At 42.6% G+C, this 26,647-nt stretch overlaps 1 protein-coding gene and 1 pseudogene across 1 annotated transcript; both read left to right on the top strand.

The window, feature by feature from the left end:
* Window positions 1–2,045: 2,045 nt before the first annotated feature.
* On the top strand, window positions 2,046–7,972 carry LOC124041705 (phosphatidylinositol 3-kinase regulatory subunit gamma-like). The gene is made up of 7 exons (XM_046359600.1): window positions 2,046–2,429; window positions 3,870–4,264; window positions 4,458–4,726; window positions 4,924–5,100; window positions 5,454–5,528; window positions 5,730–5,900; window positions 6,112–7,972. The coding sequence occupies exons 1-7, from the start codon at window positions 2,411–2,413 to the stop codon at window positions 6,416–6,418; spliced, it is 1,413 nt and encodes a 470-aa protein (XP_046215556.1). The 5' UTR covers window positions 2,046–2,410; the 3' UTR covers window positions 6,419–7,972.
* Window positions 7,973–19,300: 11,328 nt separating this feature from the next.
* On the top strand, window positions 19,301–24,903 carry LOC124040654 (annotated as a pseudogene).
* The last annotated feature ends 1,744 nt before the right edge of the window (window positions 24,904–26,647 follow it).

Here is a 26,647-nt window from a genome sequence, read left to right as displayed (position 1 = left end):
ATTTATGGTTGGATATAATTATTGGCCAGTATGGAGAATTAAGTAAAACCACAAGTCAAAATCCCTATCTCCATGCATGGCTAATTTACAAAAGGGAAGATTTTAGCTAGCTAGCCACTGGAGGACAACGACACAACGGGATGCAACAATTCAAGTTTTCTGTCAATGACATTTGGCTTCTAATGTGATGTGATTGGTGTGAAGCCAAATTCGAACTGGCTTCCCTTGACCCTTTTTTATGGTGCACCAGGACTATTCACAGCTGAGCTCACTCAGTTTAGCTCAATGCTGATTGGCTATTGTTATTTTACAAATTATCAAGGTAGGCCAAATGTTTTCTGGCTTCCCTTGCATTCAATGCTACGGGAGGCAACAATGCCATACTCTTTTTGACCAGACAGTATAGATGGGCTACACAATCAGAGACAGAGGGGCGCTGTTTTGCTCACTTGGACGCTTTCTCCGGTGAGATACATTCAGTATCTTGCAAATTGAAGGACATTTATGAAACACAGAGACGAAAGCTAAAAAAATACAATTAAAATTAAATTGTTATTACTAATTTTGGGGGGAAAGCCTGGCTTCCCTTGGAATCCATGAATACATGACACTGATTATTGACAACCCAGACTTACCTGAGACATTGTGCATTAGGGTATATGTCCATTGCGCTGCAGACAATTTAAACTTAGTCTTGAATGATGTATGCCAAGATATACCAGAGATAAGGAACTGTTGATATTGCAACCACATAACTCAAACTCAGGTTCACCAGAATGAACCGGAGTTGTTTGAGCCCTCAAGTAATGTTGTCTGCTAATGATGATAATCTGTTTGCATCTGCCAATTTATTTCCTATACAGTTCATCTCTTTTTGACACGTTTTGAGGCCGGCAATTAAGGAAAATATGAAAGACTCAATCAAAGATGTTTCAGAACTGCTGTAGGCCTATTTAAAGCACCACTACCTTCAGCCCAGTTTCCCTGATGTTGCTCCTGCAAGCATGCTGTTTTTAACCATCCCTGAAACTGTTGCCTCTGTGGAGATATCGTTTTCTAAACTAAGGGCTCTATTCAATCCATACCAGGAAGTTTAGCTTTAAAGAATGATTGAAATGCAAAAGCAATGTTCCTACTTTAGCGGAGACTGCATTCACCTCACACGCTCCATATTTCTTCTCAATCGCAAACTACCTTTACATTTATATCGCGGAATTTGTAACGCTTCATCGTTACAGATTACATAGGGACCTAAAACTTATAAATAACTACCCGAGAAGCATTAGGCTCTCGGTCTGGTATGCGCGTTTGAACACCTGAGTAAGCTCTACTCATTGCGCAGGCGCAGTCATAGCCTTGACCAGGGCATTTGTTTACGGATATCCCATTACATTCAATCAGTTCAATTATGTATTTTTTCAAGGCCTAAAGCACTTTGAGCAGTCACATTCTTGAAGCCCAAGAAACAAATACTTAGCTTTCTAATGCAAATGGAAATTAAAAAGGTTTATGAATGACTTTTTTGCAGGGTTACGGTCAACATGATTTCTATATTAACAAATAAAAATAGTCATCGATGACAGGCGAGTACGAGTGTAAAGGGCTACTAGGCACTATGGTGCTTATCTTTATTAATATTTAAAAAATAAACAATGTATCTTTGTGTCTTTGTGTCTTCGCTAGTTATATTCATTCATATCTCATGTGTCGTCGATGTAATCGCAGTTACAGTTACCTTGCATTGAGAACCTTGAATGAAACGATCAGGCAAGGAACGTACCACTTTTCATTTAGGGGTGTACGTGAACGGTTATTAAACAAATCCCTCGCCAATAATCGTATGTCTATAAAACCTGCATTCAAATATAGGCTACAATTAATACAATACACGACAACATGATACTATTTCATATTTACATCAGAAATGTATTTTCAGTCTGTCTACATTAAGCAATCGGTCTTGTGACGACAGCTCTCCCTCTAAACGTGGTGGTTTCTCTCAAGATGATGTTGCAGATCCCTTTAAAATCTCTTGACCGCTGCCTCTGCGACGAAGTTTGGAGCAGAGCCGATCGGCGGTAATGAGAAACGTAGCTGGAAATGACAATCTTCATTTTTTTTTGCAGAACTGCTTTTGTGATTAAATGTATTGAACGAATTACGAGTTTGGCGTTGATGATATTCTCTCAAACTGGACTAATGAATAATTCTGCTACTGAACTGTCTAATCTGAAGTAGGACGCATAGGCTCCTAAAACGAATCGCCATTGTGATCCCTTCACTCTGGTGCAAGAGAAAGTTGTATTTTTTACGCATCGTGAGAAAGGGAAAGGTATCCCACAAAACGATTAGGAATTTAAACGTTTGGAACGGGATTTTTTATCCCTCTTAAATCCTATTCTACGTCGAAATGGATCAGGCACCTCCAGGTATTTGTTGTATCTGTATTCTATTAAAATGCCTATCACATTTTATTAACCGCTTATGATAGAAAGTTGACATAATACCAGTTGTGCACACACAGGTGTCCCCCCCCCCTCCCCCCCCATGTGTTTTGCCCAGGCATGCATAGCGCAATTCGCTGCTTGGCAATTACGTAATACTTTTGTCGTTGACGCGGTGGATTCGCTCTTTCTCAGTCTTGCTTTGTCTTTACAAAGATATATATATCAAAATTAAACATGGTATTTTGGGTCATAGGGTGATGAAATTCTCTCTAACCTATTACTATGTTATAATAACGCGTTTTACCAGCGCGTAAACAATGTTGAGTGGAGAAGAAATGCCGCAATGAAATGACTGCTTTGTTCCCCTTTTTCTCTAGTCTACTGTAGCCGACCGTAGTTAATTCGTGCGCTACCACTGAAAGCCTACCAGACCAGACTAGGCAACTTGTCGCATGACTTACTTCGAAACTGCCAATGGATGGCTGTAGGCTACTTGATGTGATATTGCATTTATTATTATCACATATTGTATTTTTTTTTTATTCCACTGTCTCCGTGGGATTACAGTGAATGACATAGCCATAGCATGTTTAGAACTGGCTGGTGTCAAATAAATAGGGACAATTTCCACTGCTTCTTGAGGTAAAAGCAATAAAATATGATATTTATATCTGGGCTTTTATGAAGTCTATTCTTCATATACTGTATTTGTGTATTACTTTACTTCATGACACCCTCTGGAGCGAGGGCTTGGGGTACAGTCACAAGTCATACAGTTTAGGAATCCAGGCTTTCAGCTTTTGTGCTACAGGTTCCTAAAATGCACTTTTGGCCTGTAGTGAAACACATCGCAAATATCGTCCTTCGCCTCAATATGGAAAAGTTAAGAGGGTTTTGAAAGTCCTGCGGTAAAAGAAAAATATAATAGTTTTATAGAGGATCATAACTTTAGTGCCCTTCCAGAAGATGGATGGTTTTTTGGACACAAGACAACCAGGGGATGTAAAATGGACCCTATCTAAAGTTATGCCTACATTTGCACATTACTGACAGAGTAAAAATGTGCTGAATTTGCAGCATTTACATTTGGTTGCTTTAGCTTCTTTGGTGATTTTTCAGACTTGTTGACAGATGTGTGAAATCTATTTCCCCTTGCATGAAAAAAATACTAAAAGCCAACTTTGTGAGTGAACCTATGTTGGACATGCCTAGGCTTGTCTGGAGATCTGACAAGTTTGCAAAGAGGGTGTGTGTTTGTGGGGGGGGGGGGGGTGTTGTGTGTGGGATCATTCATTTAAACAGCTGTGGGTCTGCCGGTGGTGATAGTGAGGTGATAGTTTATGTTTGCAGTTATTTCACTTCCTCTCAAACTAATCATTATCTCAGGAAACTGTCATCCTGATCGCTCTCTTTCTCTCTCAGCTCTCCCTCCTAGGTCAACAAAGCCCATGACCTCCTCCATGAGCCACAATTGCCTCAGGGAAGCCCCAGTCTTTCCCCTGCAAGATGCCGAGTGGTACTGGGGAGACATTTCCAGGGAGGAAGTCAACGAGAAGCTCTGCAACACACCTGACGGTTCCTTCCTAGTTCGTGACGCTTCCACTAAGACACAAGGAGACTTCACGCTGACGCTGAGGAAAGACGGCCACAGCAAGTTGATAAAGATCTACCACCGTGAGGGGAAGTACGGATTCTCAGAGCCCCTGACCTTCAGCTCCGTGGTGGAGCTCATCTGGCACTACCAGCACCATCCTCTGGTGGAGTACAACGCTGTGCTTGACGTCATGCTCACACACCCGGTATCCCGCTTCCAACAGGTAGGCAGGAGACACCCACCCACACCTCTCATCTACCCTCCGTCTCAAGAATGTTTGTGTCCATTTTGAGATGGAAATTTGTGAGGGAGTGAAATTTGCCTTTGGTCTCCTAAGTAAATGGAAGATAATCGTCATACACAGACAAGTAATTAGTTGTCTGCTGTATTACATGTGTCTGCCTGTCTGTACCCAGGATGAGCTGGTGGAAGAGGACAGTGTTGACGTGGCTGGCAGGAAGCTCCAGGAGTACCACAGTCAGTATCAGGAGAAGAGTCAAGAATTTGACCGTCTATACGAGGCCTACAGTAAAACCTCACAGGAGATCCAGATGAAGAGAACAGCGATAGATGCCTTCAACGAGACCATGCTGATCTTCGAGGAGCAGTGTCGTGAGCAGGAGCGTTACGGGGAGGAGTGTGAGAGGAGCAGTCGATCTGAGGGAACAGAGAAGGACCTGGAGAGGTGAGTCTGGCAAACTAAGGCAGCAACATCGCTACGTCTCTCGACATGGAGTCTCCACATATGCTTATAGTGTGGATAGATAGATGTCTCTTTGTTGTTTCCTCCTTCCAACGTGCATGCAGCTATGTTTCAGCTCAGTGGCTTGATCCATGACCCATCTTTTGACCCCTTATGACCATTGACATTTGCCCTTCCAGCTTCCTGATGAACTATGAGAAGCTGAAGTCTCGGCTGGGGGAGATCTACAACAGTAAGCTCCACCTGGAGCAGGACTTGAGGTCCCAGGTCCAGGACTATAGAGAGACAGACAGGAGGATCAACAGCCTCAGGCCTGACCTCATAGAGCTACGCAACATAAGGGACCAGTACTTCAAGTAAGTTACAATACTTCTATTCTATTCTGTTTTATTCCAATCACTGTTAATGAATTAGATTTTTTCAAGCCCTTCCCACTGGGCAAAAAGTAGTTGAATCAATGTTATTTCCACGTCATTTCAACAACAACAAAAAATATATGTGATGACGTTGACACAACATACGGGAATTTTGTCTTTTTTTCACCAAACCTTTAACCTAAATCCAATGACATGGTGAAATGTTTTTTTGATTTCATGTCGAATTCACGTTGGTTGACAATTTAACTAAAATGTAATCAAGACTAGACATTGAAATTATGTACCCAGTGGGTTGGCACAGACATTCATTTTTGGTCCCCTTGGTTTTTCAGTTGGCTGAATCACAAAGGTGTGCGACAGAAACGCATTAACGATTGGCTCGGGATCCAAGACGATAGCAGTGATGAGTAAGTATTTCATAGTATAGACCTGTAAATTCTTATAATACTTTGTAATTGTACTTCGTTTTTGCTTAGAGATGCTTGTGGTGCTTATATATGTTTAGAAATTATCAAATACACTTTTTTTTTAAATAGTATGCTCACTATTTATGAATGATTGGTATCAATGAAAGGTTTTTAACAATGTCCTCCCTGGTGTGTGTGCAGCACCTATGTGTTGAAGGGGGAACGGGAGAAGCTGGCGCACCATGATGAGGGGACCTGGTTCGTTGGAGAGCTGAGCAGGACGCAGGCTGAGGAGATGCTGATGGACAAACCCACCGGAACCTTCCTGATCCGAGAGAGCAGCAAGCAGGGCTGCTACGCCTGCTCTGTGGTGTGAGTGTTCTCTTCCTGTGAGAAATGAACATTATGTAAATAGTCATGAAGGAAAAGGAGATGAAGAAAAATATGTGAATACTGCTATGCCGTTATGAGATGGCTCTACTTTATAGGCTCTTGTAAAGCAGTTACTTCACTTTGATGCATGTTTCAAAGCTTAGGGGCTGCTACACTGGTACTAACATATCTGTCTTCTGTAACCTTTCAGTGTGAATGAAGAAGTAAAGCATTGCATGATCTACAGCACGCCACGTGGTTACGGCTTCGCTGAGCCCTACGACCTCCACTGCTCTCTGAAGGAGCTCGTTCTGCACTACCGCCTCAACTCCCTGGCACAGCACAACCAGGCCTTGGACGTCCGGCTGGTGCACCCCGTCCACGTCACCCCTGTCTCGTCAGCTTCGCCCCGCACAGCCACAGAGGATTGCCTGCGACTAAAGACAGAGGAACACCATCTTCTACAGACTTCTACTAAACTGCCCGCGGGACTCCCCGCGGCCGCTCCAGAGATGTAGACTAGGCGGCTGTGGGACCTGTTTGCGTTCTGTAGCTATCCTAGTAGGCCAACTTGAGGGCCGGATATGCTTGCGTACTGACGCAACTTGAGGGCAAATGTGTTTGCTTGATTGAGTGAAGCAACTTGAGGGGGCGGACGTGTTTGCGTACTGAAGCTATTCTACGGATTTGCACTAGGATGATTCCAACAGATTTGTGAATGTGATTTCACTTGATTGGAACTTTGACCGGAACTTGAATGTCAGCTGGGACTTTGTTTTTTATAAGATTCTGTTTGCTATTGTTATTTGTTTGTTTGTTTGTTTTTTTGTACCCATTTTTTTCACATTTTCTTTTATGGGATACTATTTGTTTTCATTAGTGGGCCTGGTCATCCAGTGGATGATTGACTACATGTACTATATCATAATATGTTTATATTTGTCAGGTGCTCTTTTTTATTTGGACTTCCTGGGCCCCATTTTGACAACACAAAGAACTGGTGCTAATATAAAATGAGACCGTACTACACCCAATACCGTGGAATTTCGATGTATTTTCAAATACGTGTTAATTGGTGTGATGTCCATGCACGGCAGATCATTAAAGTGGGTTTAGAATATAATGGTGCAGGAAAACAAGATGGCTGACTCGGTGGCGTAGCTAGCTGTGGTACGTACCAAACTCGTTCTGAGTATTTGAGTACGTAGTCATGCAACTATAGGAACTGATGTAGCGCAATTTGACAGTAGCACTGATTTTTTCTGTTGTCAAATTATAACCCAGTTATCAGTTGATCTACTGTACTGAATGTAGCATAAACTATTTTCAATATATTCTTAGAACAACATTCTACATATTGTACCCAATAACCAAAGCACTTGTTATTAGTGAGAAAATATGTGTCCCGACCAGAAAATTCCGTTTATGGTGATGGGGGGGGGGAACACACCACACATGTGCTTGATCAAAACATAAATGGACTGTACGTTATATTCTGTTACTCAAAGTATAAGCTTTTTGTATTTTTAGATATATATTTTTTCTGAAATATGCCACAGGAGATGAAAGCTTGAGGAAAGTGCAATCCAACAGTATTTGTAATGTTAGAATTGAATGATTATGATTATCGGGGGTCATCAGCATTTGCCATAGAAATGCACTAACTCTTGATTGGTGGCGTTATTCATCTGATGATGTGACCTTTTTAAGAACGTTTTTGTGTGAACTGCCAGAGGTGCGGAAGTGTTAATTCTGTTTCTACTACTTGAACTGTGGCATTGCTCAATACAGGCATTGAATGTTTCCTCATGACATATAGGCCTACATAGCTTAAGAGGAAAGGAATCCATGTTGTTCTTGGCACATTTGTCAAGTTTGAGGACAATAGACACTTTGTATTGAGATACTGTAAAACTTTTTTTTTGTGGTTGGTTCGATGGAAGGTGTTTTAGTCTCTTAAAAAACTTGACGGGAGGATTGAGGAAACTCCTTGGGCGACGTTAAGCAATATGAGATTATTAAAACCTTTTCTTGCTGAAAGACAATAAACTGATGAGGGTTTTTCTTTTGTACTTGCGTTGTCCTTGTTCCACTTCTTCCAAGTGTTTATTTATGCAACCAACCAATGACAATACATTTTCTATTTATGAAGGATTTATGAAGACTTCACTATTCCTTTAAATGGTGCTGCCAATCCTTTTATGTATGCAACACCTGAAACCAGTGAAATCTCTCACCTGAGCAGCTGCTTTGGGACAGATCATCAACCCAGCCTCAGGACATCCTTTCACCCCTCTATAAAATCCTGGTGTGATGAGAGTGAGAGGGGACATAGGGACAATCGTTATCTTATTAGCCAATTGGCAATCGCTATTCCCGGGAGGACCCAATATTTGATATGCAGTATATACTAGTTGACTAAACAAGGACCCAATATTTGATATGCAGTATATACTAGTTGACTAAACAAGGGAAAACCGCTGTTTTGAAGCCACCACGCCTCCATCTTGGAACTCCCCTACCTTTGTAAAAAAAAATATTTTGGAATTTATTAATGTCAACATTTGTTTTTGCTGTTTATTATTTGACAGACACCTTAATGCATACTTTTGAATTACATTGTCATCATTTTACTTACAGTATAATTACAACAACAAAAATACTTAAATACATGTCATTATGTCCTTGAAACATTTCATGGAAATAATGTAGAATTCCATTCATTCCTATGGAGGACTGCTTCTTCTGGGGAGTGCCAATATGACCAACCAGTGGCTTCAAAGCCTTTCATTGGCCAATACATAGCATCAGCAATCCAGGGTTTATATTTTTTATATCAGAGGAAGACGCGAAGTGAGAGGATTTACTCCCAAAATCTGTCTGCGTGAGATAAACCTTTTTTTGTATGGCGTTCTATGAGAGAGTGTCGAATTACTTAAGCCGTATTTCATTGAATAGACGTTTCTGAAGGTTTAGGCTGTTACAAATGTACTGAAATAAGTAGATGCAAGTGGCATTCTGGACTTTGTTGTGCCGTCGTTCACACGCATATCTGCCCTCTCATTGGCTAGAATGGTCCCACCTGATCTTACTTTTCTTCTTCACTCATTAGGAACACCTTCCAAATATTGAGTTGCACCCCTATTTCCTTCAGAACAGCCTAAATTCATCGGGAATGGACTCTACAAGGTGTCGAAAGCGTTCCACAGGGATGCCCGTGTTGACTCCAATGCCTCCCATAGTTGTGTCAAGTTGGCTGGATGTCCTTTGGGTGGTGGACAATTCTTGATTCACACAGGAAACTGTTGAGCATGTTCATGACACACTCAACTGATGCGCCTTGTACCTACTACCATACCCCATTCAAAGAAACGTACATCTTTTGTCTTGCCCTGCCCTGCCCTGCCCTGCCCAATGGCACACATACACAATTCAATACAATACACAATTCATGTCTCAATTGTCTCAAGGCTTAAAAATCCTTATTTAACCTGTCTCCTCCCCTTCATCTACACTGATTGAAGTGGATTTAATAACAAGTGACATCAATAAGGGATCAAAGCTTTCACCTGGATTAATCTGGTCAGTCTATGTGTTCATATCACCAACAAAATATCATGATCCAAACACACCGAGACAGTCGTGAAGAGGGCACAACAACACGTTTTCCCCCTCAAGAGACTGAAAAGATTTGCCATGTCCTTTCTCTATTCTTATTTGACCTGTTCTTGCCATAATGTGGCTGTTTACCACTCATACCTTGTCACAACACAACTGGTTGACTCAAACTCATTAAGAAGGAAAGAAATTCCAGAAATGAACTTTTAACAAGGCACACCTTTTGAGGAGACCACCTCATGAAGCTGGTTGAGAGAATGCCAAGAGTGCAAAGCTGTCATCAAGGCAAATGGTGGCTACTTTGAAGAATCTCATTTTTTTTTTTTTTTATTAACAAAAACCTTTGAATGAGTAGTTGTGTCCAAACCTTTGACTTGTACTGATATATATATATATAAAACCCATATATTTGTAGATATATATATATATTTTTTACATACAATTAAGTATAATGATTATGGCTCTAGATTGCAGGGAAAAGTGGTTTCAGGTGTTTGAAAATTGCTAAATTCTCACACTTATGGAAGCGGAACACTGAAAACTGTGTCAGTCAGCAGCATAGAGAGGACAGGACAGCCTTCTTGGCTGGATGGATGGACCAGATGCAGTGGCGTCTGTGAGCTGCTGACTCACTACCAGGGTGTGTGTGTGTGTCAGTGTCTGTTCCTGATTAGAAACTGGACAGTAGGCAATTCACAGAGACAGATTGCACAGGTTTACTTTGCACTGCAACACTGAAAGTGACAGAATGGCAGCTCTGATTACACCTCCAACTTAACCTTTGTCCTGTTAGCTGGTTTGAACTCTCTGACTGACTTGACCTGAAACTGTCTCCACCATAACCCTCATCACTTTCTCTCAAGGTAATATTTGCAGATGTACATTCTTCCATTGATATTCATACTGTTTTATATACTGAACAAAAATATAAATGCAACATGCAACAATTTCAATAATTTTACTGAGTTACAGTTCATATAAAAAAAATCATTCAATTGAAATAAATAAATTAGGCCCTAATCTATGGATTTCACATGACTGGGCAGGGGCGCAGCCACCCACCGGGGAGCCAGGTCCAGCCAATCAGAATGAGTTTTCCCCACAAAAGGGCTTTATTACAAACAGAAATACTCCTCAGTTTCATCGGCTGTCCGGGTGACTGGTCTCAGACAATGTCGCAGGTGAGAAGCAGGATGTGGAGGTCTTAGGCTGGCGTCGTTACACGTGGTCTGTGAGGCCGGTTAGACGTGCAGCCAAAGGCATTTTATGGTACAGAAATGAACATTACATTCTCTGGCAACAGCTCTGGTGGACATTCCTGCAGTCAGCATGCCAACTGCATGCTCCCTCAAAACTTGAGACATCTGTGGCATTGTGTTGTGTGACAAAACTGCAGAATTTTAGAGTGGCCTTTTATTGTTCCCAGCATAAGGTGCACCTGCGTAATGATCATGCTGTTTAATCAGATTCTTGATATGCCACACCTGTCAGGTGGATGGATTATCTTGGCAAAGGATACATAATAACAGGGATGTAAACAAATTTGTGCACAAAATTGGATGGAAATAAGCTTTTTTTGCATGTAGAACATTTCTAGTATATTTTATTTCACCACATAAAACATGGGACCAGTGTCACCCTAATATGTTGTTCAGTTTATATTACATTTTTTTGTAATTTAGCACACACTCTTCTCCTGAGCAATTAGGTTTAAGTGCCTTGCTCAAGGGGACATTGCCTGATCTTTCACCAAGCCAACTCAGGAAGTTGGTTACTGGCCCAACGCTCTTAACCGCTAGGCTACCTGCCACCATTTTGTCTATGCCATCCATTGCTGTCTTACTATCACCATCCGTCCTTAGAAAAAACTTCTGAGCAAGGAGGGCTGGAGAATGAATTACCTTTATAGTCACACCTAAAATACACCATCAAACCTGCTCTCAGGCGTTGGCAATTGAGCTATTCTCCTTCAGGTTTCCACAGCCAATGACGGCCCTCTTCCCTCTGTCTCCGTCTGCCTCTCCCATTCCACATCAGGCTGGTCCACCAATGAAATGGCGAGAGCTCACTAACTGGCAGCCAACCAGCAGCTAGTTGCTATGTTGGAGGCAGACTCTATAGCCCAGTGACATTGACATGGTGATTATTTTTCTTTCACCAGCACAGGCTGCTGTGGAAAGCATGAAATAAATTAGGTTAGGCATGCATACATTGTCATTTTGTAATACTGCAGAATCTTGCAGATCCCCAAACATTTAACTAAAAATGTCCCTAAATGCTTCATAACATTCAGGCAATTTTAACACAATCACAAATAAGGCCCATCTTCTCTATACAATTTGTTTTCATGTCATTTCAACACAGTAAAAATCGTATTTTATTACCAGTAATTTGATTATATCCATGCGTGCTTTGATTTTTACTTGCCTTCTTAATTTTAGCCAGGCCTACTGCGTATTTTATCACTTCTGTGCACACATTGTTCCATTGCTGAACCGCCAGTGTTGACAATAATTGATCCTATTTATTTGGTATTATATTAGCAATTTGACTGTCAATCCCATTCCTTCCTCGGGGCCATCACATAAACTTAATCTATAGCGAATAATTAACCGTTTATAAACTACTTAGAATCCCTTTATAAATGCAATGAAGTCTTGTATTTTCCCCATGTTTATGTAACCTTACATGGTCGTTTTTGGCCTGGCCTTTTTGGCAACAACTACCTCTGGCACCTCTGGTCAGGTGAAGAAATGAGGCCGAACATTCAGCCTGAAGTCCAGCTGGTTCAGCGGAGTTAGCAGCAGCTGACTAACTGCCCTGTGCATGCTAACAAACCATCCAGGGGGATTCTAATCTAGCAAATAAGATCTGCGGGAGCTAGTTTAGCAGCTAGGGTATCCATCCTTCACATACTGTCCTCCTCTAACTACGCCACCTAACCCGGCTTCTTCACTCACCCTCAACATATCATTTCATTCATTCATGTATTTATTTATCCAGGATATAGCCCTCTCTCAGCAGGCTAACAATTGCCACTGTTTCCCAAACAGGGGGTCCTCATTTCGATCCCACTTACTCTTACCTATTTGTTTTTTTTGTGCACATGCACCTTGTCTGACCTCTGATTTAACCTGCAGAACCCCAAGTTGCCACCGGCCCCCTCATAATCCTCAAAATCCAACTACATTCAGCCGCATGCTGACTTTTTCCTGAGCAGATGGTCGGGGGTGGGAACATAATTCCAAATAATAGTATATTTGACAAAAACTATGTCATTTCAAACCTTTTACGTTGGGATTTGATCACATCCGACTGGGCACACCATGTCATTTCAACGTGGAGAATTGGGTCATATTTGGTAGATACGTTGATCAATGAGATTCCAACCTATTTTCACTTAACTCAATTCCCAATGTGTTGTCAATCACTATGCTTTCAACCATCTAAAAGCACAACCAAATTCCAATGGAAAATCAATGTCACAGATTTGGTTTGGTTGTCAATTAAATGTGTTATCTCTGCACTTTCAACCATTTAAAAGCACACCACAGTTCAAATGGGGATTTTGTTTATTCATACAACAACTTAATATGTTATCACTGTGCTTGATCAAATAGCACAGCCAACTGACCTGGATTGCATTTAGTTGAGATTACATTGAAGTACATGGTGCAAGTGATCACTGTCATTTGAGATTCTGTGCAGATTATTATAGAAATTGTAAAGATTTCACTGACCTGCGACCTTGAACATGCACGCTTTCTATGATTACATAAGAAGATAATTATTGTTACAGTAACCTCAAAATTCCCTTAAATGTACACAGAGGGCTACTATCAATAACATGCATGTCAATCTCCACGGCTGGCCCTTAAATGTACACAGTGGGCTAATATCAATAACATTGCATGTCAATCTCCACGGCTGGCCCTTAAATGTACACAGTGGGCTAATATCAATAACATGCATGTCAATCTCCACGGCTGGCCCTTAAATGTACACAGTGGGCTAATATCAATAACATGCATGTCAATCTCCACGGCTGGCCCTTAAATGTACACAGTGGGCTAATATCAATAACATGCATGTCAATCTCCACGGCTGGCCCTTAAATGTACACAGAGGGCTAATATCAATAACATGCATGTCAATCTCCACGGCTGGCCCTTAAATGTACAAGGAGGGCTAATATCAATAACATGCATGTCAATCTCAACGGCTGGCCCTTAAATGTACAAGGAGGGCTGATAACGATAACATGCATGTCAATCTCCACTGCTGGCCCTTAAATGTACACAGTGAGCTAATATCAATAACATACATGTCAATCTCCACGGCTGGCCCTTAAATGTACAAGGAGGGCTGATATCGATAACATGCATGTCAATCTCCACGGCTGGCCCTTAAATGTACACAGTGAGCTAATATCAATAACATACATGTCAATCTCCACGGCTGGCCCTTAAATGTACAAGGAGGGCTGATATCGATAACATGCATGTCAATCTCCACGGCTGGCCCTTAAATGTACACAGTGAGCTAATATCAATAACATGCAGGTCAATCTCTCCTGGCTCAAAGTAGAGGAGAGATTGACTACATCACTACTTGTCTGTGTGAAATATTGACGTGTTGAAAACACAGAACTGTCTGTTCAAAAAGCTAACACACAGCTCAGACACCCATACATACCCCACAAGACATGCCACCAGGGGTCTCTTCAAAGTCTCCAAATCCAGACAAGGCTTGAAAAGGATTTGCTAGTAGATTGTCGACTTGATTCATGATGAAGATTGCTTGTATAGCTTGCTAGCTAAGGTTTTGAAAGTGTGATGTTGACATGATCAGTCCAATCAAAGCTACGGTAGATATATCGTGATTTGACATCATTTTATCTGTGGCCAATGACCTTGAGCCTTCTTGGATGGGCGCTTTTAATGTACATCTATGGCAGCACCCAAGGGGCTGGAATTTTCGAGCTCTCTCCGTAGTGTCCCAATAAGTGACAGACCACTGAGCCAATCACGACGCAACTAGAGAAAATTACAAACCTCTGCTGGTTGCCCCACCACTACAGAAAACACTGAGCTAGGCTGAAACACACACAAAAAAAACTTTTATTTTGTATTTATTTTTTAGCCAAACAGGTGGGGCTCAAAACAGGTGGCAAAGCCCCACCGGTCCTGATTGACGGGTCGCCACTGCTACTTTAATATTTTAATATAGATTTAATATTAAGGAAATAGAGTGATGAGATGTAATAACTCACTGAATGGATATCAGGTGCAAATCATATACATTTAGTTTATAAAGGGCTTCTCTAGATGATGTGGAGAAGAAAAGATGATGCCAAGATGGATTTCCTCCTGAGGTAATTGAACCAATTTCTTGATCGTCTCGATTAATTGACCCTTTCAACCTTTCGGGCTTAAATTGAAAGAGGAACGGGTTTCAGACACTGAACATGGTTCCAGACAAAGTTCCAAACAATCAAATCATCCAAAAAAGAAAGAAGTAATGGCGTGTTGGACCAGAAATGTTCATTCAAGTCTTTGTGTCTATTTAATGACGGTCCTTAGGTTTGGGTTTAATATTAACCTTTTAAATTTTAGTCATTTATACAGGGGTTCCCACATTTTTTGTTTCGTGACCCACAATAAGGGTTGAGGAGTGAAAAAAAACATACACAAACCAAAGAAAAATATAAGAATAATATCCACTTCTTCAAAACATTTAGGCCTAAGAAATTGAATGTATAATTATGATATTATTTGTAACAAAGCAGGGCTTTTTTCTGGATAAAAAAGGGGTGTAGGTGATGGGCAAGGCCGTGGGCTGAACTCTATCTGGGCCATGGGCAGGAACATTTAAGGCCCTCATCATGGCAGCTCAGTTTTAAAGCTAATATTCTGCAATTCTACACAGTTGCCATGGAGCAGAGAGAAAATGTTGCAGTTTTAATCTCATTTCCTGCAATTCTACATATCTTTTACATAGCTAATGCTGTGTTCTTTAGGCTCAAAAGAAAATCAATGAGAGCCTGGTTAACTAGCTTTTATTTTGGTGATTGTAAATTCTCAAAGATTACTTTACTGACTTTATTGTCCCGGTGGGGAAATGTTGTTACTGTGGTGTATAAATACAGTAGAGAACAAATTGACAATACAAAATTCATAACAGTTACTGTACATACAGTATATACCGATGAAAGAAGACTAGGCTGCTGGCCTTACTTGGTGGATTGGAACATTAACCCGAGCTGTTTAGGAGGGATACCACACCTTGCACAAATTATTGTCCAGTTCTGTTTTTCCTGGCAATGGGTGCCCTATACCTGCACCCAGAGGGGAGTAGTTAAAAGTACAGGTACAGAGGGTGGCTTGGGTCTAAAATGATTTTGTGAGCCTTGCTGAAGGCCCTGACCTTAAAGATCTCATCCAAGCCTGTCTGTTTGACTCCAAGTACCTTGCTTACTATGGTGATAATCCTTCTCAGCATATTTTGTCTGCTATTGCCAAACAAACAAAAAAAATCAAAAAGTTCAAATGCTCTCAATGACAGATTTGTAAAACAGAGTCAGTATAGTACAGTCAGTATCAAAATATCCCATCTTTTAGAGAAAGTACAGTCTCTTCTGGCCCTTTTCTGTAGATCAGGTCTGCACATTTACTCCACTGAAGCTTATTGTGCAAGAGGACACCCAGATATTTGAATTCCTTGACAATCTCTATTGTTCGCTTCCTGAAGTCTATGCACACGTCTTTGGTGTTGTTGGCATTACATTTACATTTAAGTCATTTAGCAGACGCTCTTATCCAGAGCGACTTACAAATTGGTGCATTCACCTTATGACATCCAGTGGAACAGCCACTTTACAATAGTGCATCTAAATATTTTAAGGGGGGGGGGTGAGAAGGATTACTTTATCCTATCCTAGGTATTCCTTAAAGAGGTGGGGTTTCAGGTGTCTCCGGAAGGTGGTGAATTGAAGATCAAGTGTGTCACATCACTCTACAAAGTAATTGAGGACTAGGCCATGGTGCTCCTCGTTATCATGCAGCAGGCCGATCAAGGCAATGTCTTCAATGAACATCATTCTACAAAGTAATTTAGGACTAGGCCATGGTGCTCCTCGTTATCATGCAGCAGGTCGATCAAGGCAATGTCTTCAATGAACATCATTCTACAAAGTAATTGAGGACTAGGCCATGGTGCTCCTCGTTATCATGCAGCAGGCCGATCAAGGCAATGTCTTCAATGAACATCATTCTACAAAGTAATTGAGGACTAGGCCATGGTGCTCCTCGTTATCATGCAGCAGGCCGATCAAGGCAATGTCTTCAATGAACATGGGGAGGTGTCTGTCAGGATGGGAATTTACAACTGTTGGTGTACAGGAGTGGGGACAAAACGCATCCCTATGGGGAGACTGTGTTGGTGGTGCGTTTGTCTGACACGTGGGGACCACCTTGACCCGCTGTGAAAACCAGCCCCCTATCTAAGGAGAAGTCCCTTATGAGTCTCTGTGCCTGAATGTAAGGCTGAATTGTATTGAAGGCAGAAAAAAGGTCAATGAACAGAACCTTGACATGGAATTTGGCGCCCTCTAGATGACCTCTAGATGTCGATACACTATCATTGTGAAAGTGGTTGAGAAACTGCTGGGTGGCGCTGAGGATCTGACTTTTTATAATCGTCAAGACGAAAGCGGGATTAGATGCTATTATTAAAAAATATATATAAGTTATTTTTTCTTTTCGACATTTATTTGGTTTTAGTCATTGAAGTTGACAGTAAAAGTGTTTTTCCATCCCAAAAGGTATTGATTTTTTTTATATACAGAAAATATAATCCCGCGGCCCACATGGACCCCTGCCAAGACCCACAAGTGGGTCCCGACCCACAGTTCAGGAACCACTGATTTAGCAGACGCTCTTATCCAGAGCCTCTTACAGTTCAAATTCACTCTTCATACTGTAGCCTACAAATATCATAAACAAGCTTACAGGCTACAGGCTTACTGTCCCGATTCTGCACTAATTGACGTATCTGATTAGCCAATTGTTCCACACAGATAACGTTCATGATATGAATAGCTTAAGCACCAATCACTTTTATTAACTTAAGTCTATCTACTTATCTAACTACTTATCTCAAGATCTACTTATCCTCCCCAACAGATCCACAGACAACACAATTGCCATTGCAGAGCACACTGCCCTATCCCACCTGGACAAGAGGAATACGTATCGGAGAATGTTGTTCATCGACTACAGCTCAGCTTTCAACACCATAGTGCCTCCAAGCTCATAACTAATTTCAGGGCCCTGGGTCTGAACCCCTCCCTGTGCAACTGGGTCGTAGACGTCTTGACCGCCGAACCCAGGTTGTGAAGGTAGGTGTAACCGATGTGAAATGGCTAGCTAGTTAGCGGTGGTGCGTGCTAATAGCATTTCAATCGGTGACGTTACTCGCTCTGAGACCTTGAAGTAGTTGTTCCCAAGGGCCTCCCGGGTGGCGCAGTGGTTAAGGGTGCTGTACTGCAGTGCCAGCTGTGCCACCAGAGACTCTGGGTTCGTGCCCAGGCTCTGTTGTAACCGGCCGCCGACCGGGAGGTCCGTGGGGCGACGCACAATTGGACTAGCGTCGTTTGGGTTAGGGAGGGTTTGGCCGGTAGGGAAATCCTTGTCTCATCGCGCACCAGCGACTCCTGTGGCGGGCTGGGTGCAGTGCGCGCTAACCAAGGTTGCCAGGTGCACGGTGTTTCCTCTGACACATTGGTGCGGCTGGCTTCCGGGTTGGATGGCGCTGTGTTAAGAAGCAGTGCGGCTTGGTTGGGTTGTGTATTGGAGGATGCATGACCTTCATCTCTCCCGAGCCCGTACGGGAGTTGTAGCGATGAGACAAGATAGTAGCTCCTAAACAATTGGATACCATAAAATTGGGGAGAAAAAGGGGTAAAATTCAAAGAAAATAAATACATTTTAAATAAATAAATAAAAGTAGTTGTTCCCTTTGCTCTGCAAGGGCTGTGGCTTTTGTGGCGCGATGGGTAACGGTGCTTCGAGGGTGGCTGTTGTTGATGGGGTCCCTGGTTCGAGCCCAGGTCGGGCGATGCGGGGGACGGAAGCAATACTGTTGCATTGATGCTGTTGACCCCGGATCATTGGTTGCTGTGGAAAAGGAGGCAGTCAAAAGGGGGTGAGTGTAACCGATGTGAAATGGCTAGCTAGTTAGCGGTGGTGCGTGCTAAAAGCGTTTCAATCGGTGACGTTACTCGCTCTGAGACTTTGAAGTAGTTGTTCCCCTTGCTCTGCAAGGGCCATGGCTTTTGTGGCGCGATGGGTAACGATGCTTTGAAGGTGGCTGTTGTTGATGTGTGCAGAGGGTCCCTGGTTCGAGCCCAGGTTGGGGTGAGGAGAGGGCTGGAAGCAATACTGTTACATAGGCAATAACACCTCCACCACGCTGATCCTCAACACGGGGATCAGCCCCCTCCTGTACTCCCTGTCCCCATAACTGTGCAGAGGGTCCCTGGTTCGAGCCCAGGTTGGGGTGAGGAGAGGGCTGGAAGCAATACTGTTACATAGGCAATAACACCTCCACCACGCTGATCCTCAACACGGGGATCAGCCCCCTCCTGTACTCCCTGTCTCTAACTCAATCATCAAGTTTGCTGGCGACACAACACTAACAACAATGAGACAGGCTACAGGGAGGAGGTGAGGGCCCTGGCGGAGTGGTGCCAGGAAAATAACCTTTCCCTCAACGTCAACAAAATGAAAGAGCTGATCATGGACAGCAGAGATGGGGCCACAGTAGAGAGAGTCAAAAGCTTGAAGTTCCTCTGCGTGCATATCACTGAGGACCTGAAATGGTCCCTCCACACTGACACCGCAGTGAAGAAGCAGCAACAGTGCCTCTTCAACCTCAGGAGGCTCAAGAAACACTGCTTGGCCCTTAAGACCTTCATGGACTTCTACAAATGCACCAGAGAGCATTCTGTCGGGCTGTATCACCGCCTGGTACAGAAACTGCACCACCCGCAGTGGTCTCCAGTGGTGCAGTCAGCCCAACACATCACCAGGGGCACACTGACTGCCCTCCAGGAAATCCACATGTCACAGGAAGGCCAGCCACGCAATCCACGGCCTGTTCACCCTCTATCTCTTACATTTCGTAGGTATTTTCTTTGAACTGCATTGTTGGTTAAGGGCTTGTAAGTAAGCATTTCACTGTTGTATTCCGCGCATGTGACAAATGCACATTTATTTCAATTTGATCAAAGCTGGGACTGACAGACTGAAAAACAGCTTCTATCTCCAGGCCATCAGACCGTTGAACAGTCATCACTAGCTGGCCTCCATCCGGTACCCTGCCTTGCACCTTAGACACTGTCATTAGCCAGCTACCACCCTGTAAACTACCCTGCACCTTAGAGACTGCTGCCCCATGTACATAGAGTCACTGAACACTGCTCACATTAATAATGTTCACATAATGTTTATTGTAGTTAGAAAAAGATACAATTATCATTCCTGCAACATTATTTTGTTGATTTTATTTGATCTGAGAAATTAAACTAATTGATCACTCACTATATACAATGCATTCAGAAAGTACAGTGCATTCAGAAAGTATTCAGACACATGGACATTTTCCACATATTGTTACAACCTTATTCTAAAATGTATTAAATTGTTTTTCCCCCCTTATCAATCTACACACAATACCCCACAATGACAAAGCAAAAACAGGGTTTTAGAATTTATTGCAAATGTATTCAAATTAAAACCTGAAATATCACATTTACATAAGTATTCAGACCCTTTACTCAGTACTTTGTTGAAGCACCTTTGGCAGTGATTACAGCTTCAGGTCTTCTTGGGTATGACACTACAAGCTTGGAACACCTGTATTTGGGCAGTTTCTCTCATTCTTCTCTGAAGATCCTCTCAAGCTATTTTCAGATCTCTCCAGAGATGTCCGATCAAGGTTCAAGTCTGGGCTCTGACTGGGTCACTCAAGGACATTCAGAGACTTGTCACGAAGCCACTCCTGCGTTGTCTTGGCTGTGAGCTTAGGGTTGTTGTCCTGTTGGAAGGTGTACCTTCGCCCCAGTCTGAGGTCCTGAGCGCTCTGGAGCAGGTTTTCATCAAGAATCTCTCTGCACTTTGCGCCGTTCATCTTTCCCTCGATCTGGACTAGTCTCCCGGTCCCTGCCGCTGAAAAACCATCCCCACAGCATGATGCTTCTGATGGGGGTCACCCTGGGGTCATGATAGGGGCTGCACCAAATTATTAATGTATTAAAGCAACTTTGACTTTTATTTAGCAGAACTTACTCTGAAACATTCGTGCTGTGTTTCCGTTGTCAACTTGTCTGCAATTGCAGTAATAAATGTTTGATTGATTTACTTAAAGAAGATATTGTCTGACTGCTGATTTCACCAATAAGCCAATGACTAACAAGGAACAAGGAACCTACCCCAACACCATGCTTCACTGTAGGGAAGGTGGCAGGTTTCTTCCAGACGTGACGCTTGGTATCCAGGCCAAAGAGTTTATTTTTGGTTTCATCAGACTGGAGAATCTTGTTTCTCACGGTCTGAGTAATTTAGGTGCCTTTTGGCAAACTCCAAGCAGGCTGTCATGTGGCTTTTACTGAGGAGTGGCTTCTGTCTGGCCACTCTACCATAAAGGACAGATTGGTGGAGTGCTGCAGAGATGGTTGTCCTTCTGGAAAGTTCTCCCATCTCCACAGAGGAACTCTGGAGCTCTGTCATAGTGACCATCAGATTATTGGTCACCATTGGGTTTGGCCGGGCGGCCAGCTCTAGGAAGAGTCTTGGTGGTCCCAAACTTCTTCCATTTAAGAATTATGGAGGCCACTGTGTTCTTGGGGACCTTCAATGCTGCAGAAATGTTTTGGTACCCATCCCCAGATCTGAGCCTCGACACAATCCTGTCTCGGAGCTCTAGGGATAATTCCTTTGACCTCATGGCTTGGTTTTTGCTCTGACATGCGTTGTCAACTGTGGGACCTTACATAGATAGGTGTGTGCTTTTCCAAATCCTGTCTAATCAATTGAATTTACCACAGGTGGACTGTAGAAACATTTCAAGGATGATCAATGGAAGCAGGATGCACCTGAGCTCAATTTTGAGTTTCATACCAAAGGGTCTGAATACTTATGTAAATATATATATTTTTATTTTATACATTTGCAAAAATGTCTATAAACCTGTTTTCACTTTGTCATTATGGGGTATCGTGTGTAGATTGATCATTAAATATAATTTAATCAATTTTAGAATCCTTTCTAAATGCACTGTACATACTGTATTCTCGACATAGCTCATCCTATATAACTACTGCTGTACATACATTTTTTTCTACTTATATATTGTCCAAATTGTCTATACACACACCACATATTTATATTCCGGACATTTCTTGTTATGCAGGTGAATGAGGACCCAAAAGCAACTTGGCGAAAACAGAGTCTTTAATCCAGTAAAGTAAATCTACAATCATAAAGCATAATTCCACTCGTAATGACGAGAACAGACTGGAGACTCGATCATGAACTGCAGGTTGCCTCGGGAAGGCACTTGAACGTAGCAGACTCAGACACCTGCTCACCACGCAGCATCTGAGGGAAACACGACACGACAGGGCGATACACAGACACAGCACGGTGAACAATAGACAATGATCCGACAGGGCAGAAACGGAAAACAAGGGGAGAAATAGGGACTCTAATCAGGGGGAAAGATAGGGAACAGGTGTGGGAAGACTAAATGATTGATTAGGGGAATAGGAACAGCTGGGAGCAGGAACGGAGCGATAGAGAGAAGAGAGAGAGGGAGGAAGGAAGAGAGAAAGAGGGGAACGAACCTAAAAAGACCAGCAGGGGGAAAACGAACAGAGGGAAAAGCAAAATGACAAGACAAAATAAGACAAAACATGACATTTCTTGTTTTGTTATTGCTCGTTCTGATGTTTCTTAATTTCTTGTTTCTTCTTCCTTGGGAGGGTATATTTGTGTATTGGTATTGTACAGTTAGACATTTACTGCACTGCCTGAGATAAAAAATAAAAAAATAATAAAAACATGCATTTCAATGCACTTGCTTTAACATCTGCTAATCTGTGTAAGTGACAAAATAAACTTTGATTTGAAGTCTGAATTTGGCCCTATGTGCATGAAGAGGCCATGACCTGCCCAGCTCAATTAAAAACACTCATTCTTCGCCCTGCCATTTAACTATCAACAGCACTTTCAGTCTTAGGCAATAACAAACAGAATGCAGATAGGGAGGGATATTGCAAACTAGGCATTTCTTGCTTCTCTTATGACCAAGTGCTACTACATGCAGAATTATCATATGTTATAACTATGGTTGTGACCTGCATGTTGGTAGGCAAGCAGGCAGCAATGCAGGCTTTTGGTTCCAGCATCTTTGGGCCAGGCCCTTATTGCTGCCGATTGTGATGTTTCACTTGCACACTAAAGGCAATGCTGCCGTCTAGTGGTGTTGATGTGATTAGACGTTTGGTATTTGCTTAATTAGGCCTAGTCATTAAACTCAAGACCGTCGATCCAGAAAAGTATGTGGAAGTTGCCTGTAGCAACTAGCTAGCTAACTAGAGAAATTGAGGACAACTAGCAAGAAACTGTGCAGGTTGGTGTATTATATTTTATTTGTGAAGAAAAGGTTTCATTTCAGCATTTTCGATTGTCATGATTTTCCATTCAAATAATAAAATGATCTGACCCCATCTCTCACATACCCGCAGAAATGTAGCGCGCCTGCTAAATTATGTTTGCTTTATAGGAAAGATGTTGTCATGAGCCGATTTCCAGTTATAACCAGATCAGATGGTGGTGATGATATTAAAGACAAGGGACTTTTTGGTGATTGATACATGCAGTCATATGCATGACTTTAACTTTAAAGGAGATAAGAATCCAAAAACACAGTTGAAGACAAAAGCAACAGGCAGAACAGCAGGAGAACATATTTGGCACTTGAATCATTATGATGGTGTTTGTTATCATATACCAGCATGTTACATATATGTATATGTTTGAGACTGTGTCATCTTTCATGTTTCTTGTACTCTTCTCCCTAGAGTCCAGTAGTATGTGTGTACAGTCTCTGTGACACCACCCCTGTCTCTGTCCTGGTGACAGAGACCCCTGGGAGCAGGGTCTGCGGTGTCTGCAGCTGGTGTGACGACCCAGTCCCCTGAGCAGGCACTGTTTGTGTCGGACCGCATCCTGGCCCAGATGAATAAGATTCGTCTCCGGGCAGACTTCTGTGACGTCAGGCTACTGCTGGGAGGCCGGGTGTTCAGTGTCCATAAGCTGGTCCTGGCTGCCAGCAAGCCCCTACTTTTCTGTTCTGTTCTCTGGATGGATGAGCGAGGCGGACAAGGAGGAGGTCCAGATCCTGGGGATGGAGGCACAGATGTTTGAGGTCCTGCTGGACTTCATATACACAGCTTTGCCCTGTAATGAAATGTACCATTTACTGTGTGTGTAGTGTACAGTAGTGCTCATACACAAAACAGTATATAAAACAGATGTCTTTGTGTTTCTTTGAACTGAATCCGTCCAGGCACGATTCATGTGACGGTGGAGAACATGCAGAAGCTGATGGTGGCAGCAGACATGCTAAAGCTGAGTGAGGTGGTGTCTATCTGTGGGAGAGTTCCTCAAGAGCCACATGGACCTGTCCAACTGTGCGGGGTTACACCAGTTCCTGGAGCAGATCGCCTGCATGGACATGCTGGAGTTCACTGAGAACTATGTCCATGTACACTTTCTGGAGGTGCTACACAGTATTTTTCTTCCTCCATCTGTCTGTCTTCAGATGATCTCTTTCCCCTTCCATCTCATTCCAATCTGCTGTGTGTAACAAAAAAAGTGAATAGCCTGTTCCCAACCTGTTATAACACTTGCTCCAACAAACAAAAATCACAATTGGAACATCTGACCTTTAGGTGTGTGTGTGTGTGTGTGTTGGATGAGTTCGGGGGCCATTCTGGGGCCTGTCCAAGGACCAGCTGGTGAAGCTGCTGCGGAGCAAGGAGTTGCAGATCGAAGATAAGTACCAAGTATTCATGGCAGCCATGAACTGGGTCTTACAGGAAATGGCCAAGAGGAAGAAACATGGTGGAGGTGCTGTACCCAGTTCCCCCTGCTCTCCCCACAGAGACTCTTCAAGTACATAGGTGATGAGATGGAATGATACTCCTGATTTGTCAAGCAGGATCTTTCTTATTTTTTTACTTATTCATCAAGAAATTCTCATTTATTTCTTGCACCATTAAAATATACCCCCCAATCTTCATTGTTGCCCTGCTGATTATTGAAATTATAACCGTGTCCAAGTCTTTCTTTTGGGATTTTTTTTTAAAGAGTCTACGGACAAGATACTGACATCACCATGATGTCTCCTCACTACTGTGTTTCTGCAGGTGGTTGGGTTGGATCAGAGATTGGGAAGACGATGGAGCCACATCAAAGGCGAGTCCTCGAGTTCATTGTCAACATAGCCTTCACCAGCAATGTGTTTTAACTTTTGAACAGCAGTGGCAGAATGCTGCAGGAGAATCGAATTCTGTTATTTCCCATATTGTACTCATATAGCCAATAGAGGGTGCAACTCAGAATACTTTTTTCATCACCTCACAGAGTATGAACAGAGACTTTTTCTAGCTAGAACAGTTTGGTCTTTGCAAAATACAAGGCAAATCACTTTATGTGGTCTTGCAGGGGAATTGATGGATTTCAGAATGTTTGGATTGTTCTGTTATTTTGGATAGTTTATTGCTTTTATGTAACTGAAATAGAAGTTCATTGTACACAAACAGATGACTGGGAGACTGCCAACCGGGAGACTGTTGATTCAAATGAGCTAGCAAGACTGCAGTACCTACTCCGTCAGTTACATGGCAGACCTGTCTGTCTCCATCACTCAGTAATATACTTCCTGCTCCGTTTCAGAGGTGTGCCAGTGTTTCTGGAGGGTAAATAGCTTTCATTGTTTACTGTATTTTCTCTACGAATTTGTGTGGACTTAAACATTGGTACTTTCAGGAACATTACGTTTTTACATAAGTGTAAAGGATGTTTGTCCGTTATTGACAGAGATGCTTGTTCTAGGTCCCAAGAAACAAAGAGATCTTCTGTTGAATCTGACAATTAATCTTAATGGTTGTACAGTCGTCTCAAATAAAACTGTGAAGGACCTCGGCGTTACTCTGGACCCTGATCTCTCTTTTGAAGAACATATCAAGACCATTTCGAGGACAGCTTTTTTCCATCTACGTAACATTGCAAAAATCAGAAACTTTCTGTCCAAAAATGATGCAGAAAAATTAATCCATGCTTTTGTCACTTCTAGGTTAGACTACTGCAATGCTCTATTTTCCGGCTACCCGGATAAAGCACTAAATAAACTTCAGTTAGTGCTAAATACGGCTGCTAGAATCCTGACTAGAACCAAAGAATTTGATCATATTACTCCAGTGCTAGCCTCTCTACACTGGCTTCCTGTCAAAGCAAGGGCTGATTTCTAGGTTTTACTGCTAACCTACAAAGCATTACATGGGCTTGCTCCTACCTACCTCTCTGATTTGGTCCTGCCGTACATACCTACACGTACGCTACGGTCACAAGACGCAGGCCTCCTAATTGTCCCTAGAATTTCTAAGCAAACATCTGGAGGCAGGGCTTTCTCCTATAGAGCTCCATTTTTATGGAACGGTCTGCCTACCCATGTCAAAGACGCAGACTCGGTCTCAACCTTTAAGTCTTTACTGAAGACTCATCTCTTCAGTGGGTCATATGATTGAGTGTAGTCTGGCCCAGGAGTGGGAAGGTGAACGGAAAGGCTCTGGAGCAACGAACCGCCCTTGCTGTCTCTGCCTGGCCGGTTCCCCTCTTTCCACTGGGATTCTCTGCCTCTAACCCTGTTACGGGGGCTGAGTCACTGGCTTGCTGGGGCTCTATCATGCCGTCCCTGGGGGGAGTGCGTCACCTGGGTGGGTTGATTCACTGTTGTGGTCAGCCTGTCTGGGTTGGCGCCCCCCCCTTGGGTTGTACCGTGGC

This window comes from Oncorhynchus gorbuscha, linkage group LG08 (assembly GCF_021184085.1).
Source record: "Oncorhynchus gorbuscha isolate QuinsamMale2020 ecotype Even-year linkage group LG08, OgorEven_v1.0, whole genome shotgun sequence".
NCBI classification, from domain to species: Eukaryota; Metazoa; Chordata; class Actinopteri; order Salmoniformes; family Salmonidae; genus Oncorhynchus; species Oncorhynchus gorbuscha.
This window is presented reverse-complemented; position numbering and strand designations above follow the sequence as displayed.

What these genes read in the sequence shown, in the direction of transcription:
- LOC124041705 (XM_046359600.1), top strand. An exon ending in ACAGAGAAGGACCTGGAGAG is followed by an intron (nt 4,727 to 4,923) that starts GTGAGTCTGGCA and finishes TTGCCCTTCCAG; the next exon opens with CTTCCTGATGAACTATGAGA. An exon ending in CAAGACGATAGCAGTGATGA is followed by an intron (nt 5,529 to 5,729) that starts GTAAGTATTTCA and finishes GTGTGTGTGCAG; the next exon opens with CACCTATGTGTTGAAGGGGG.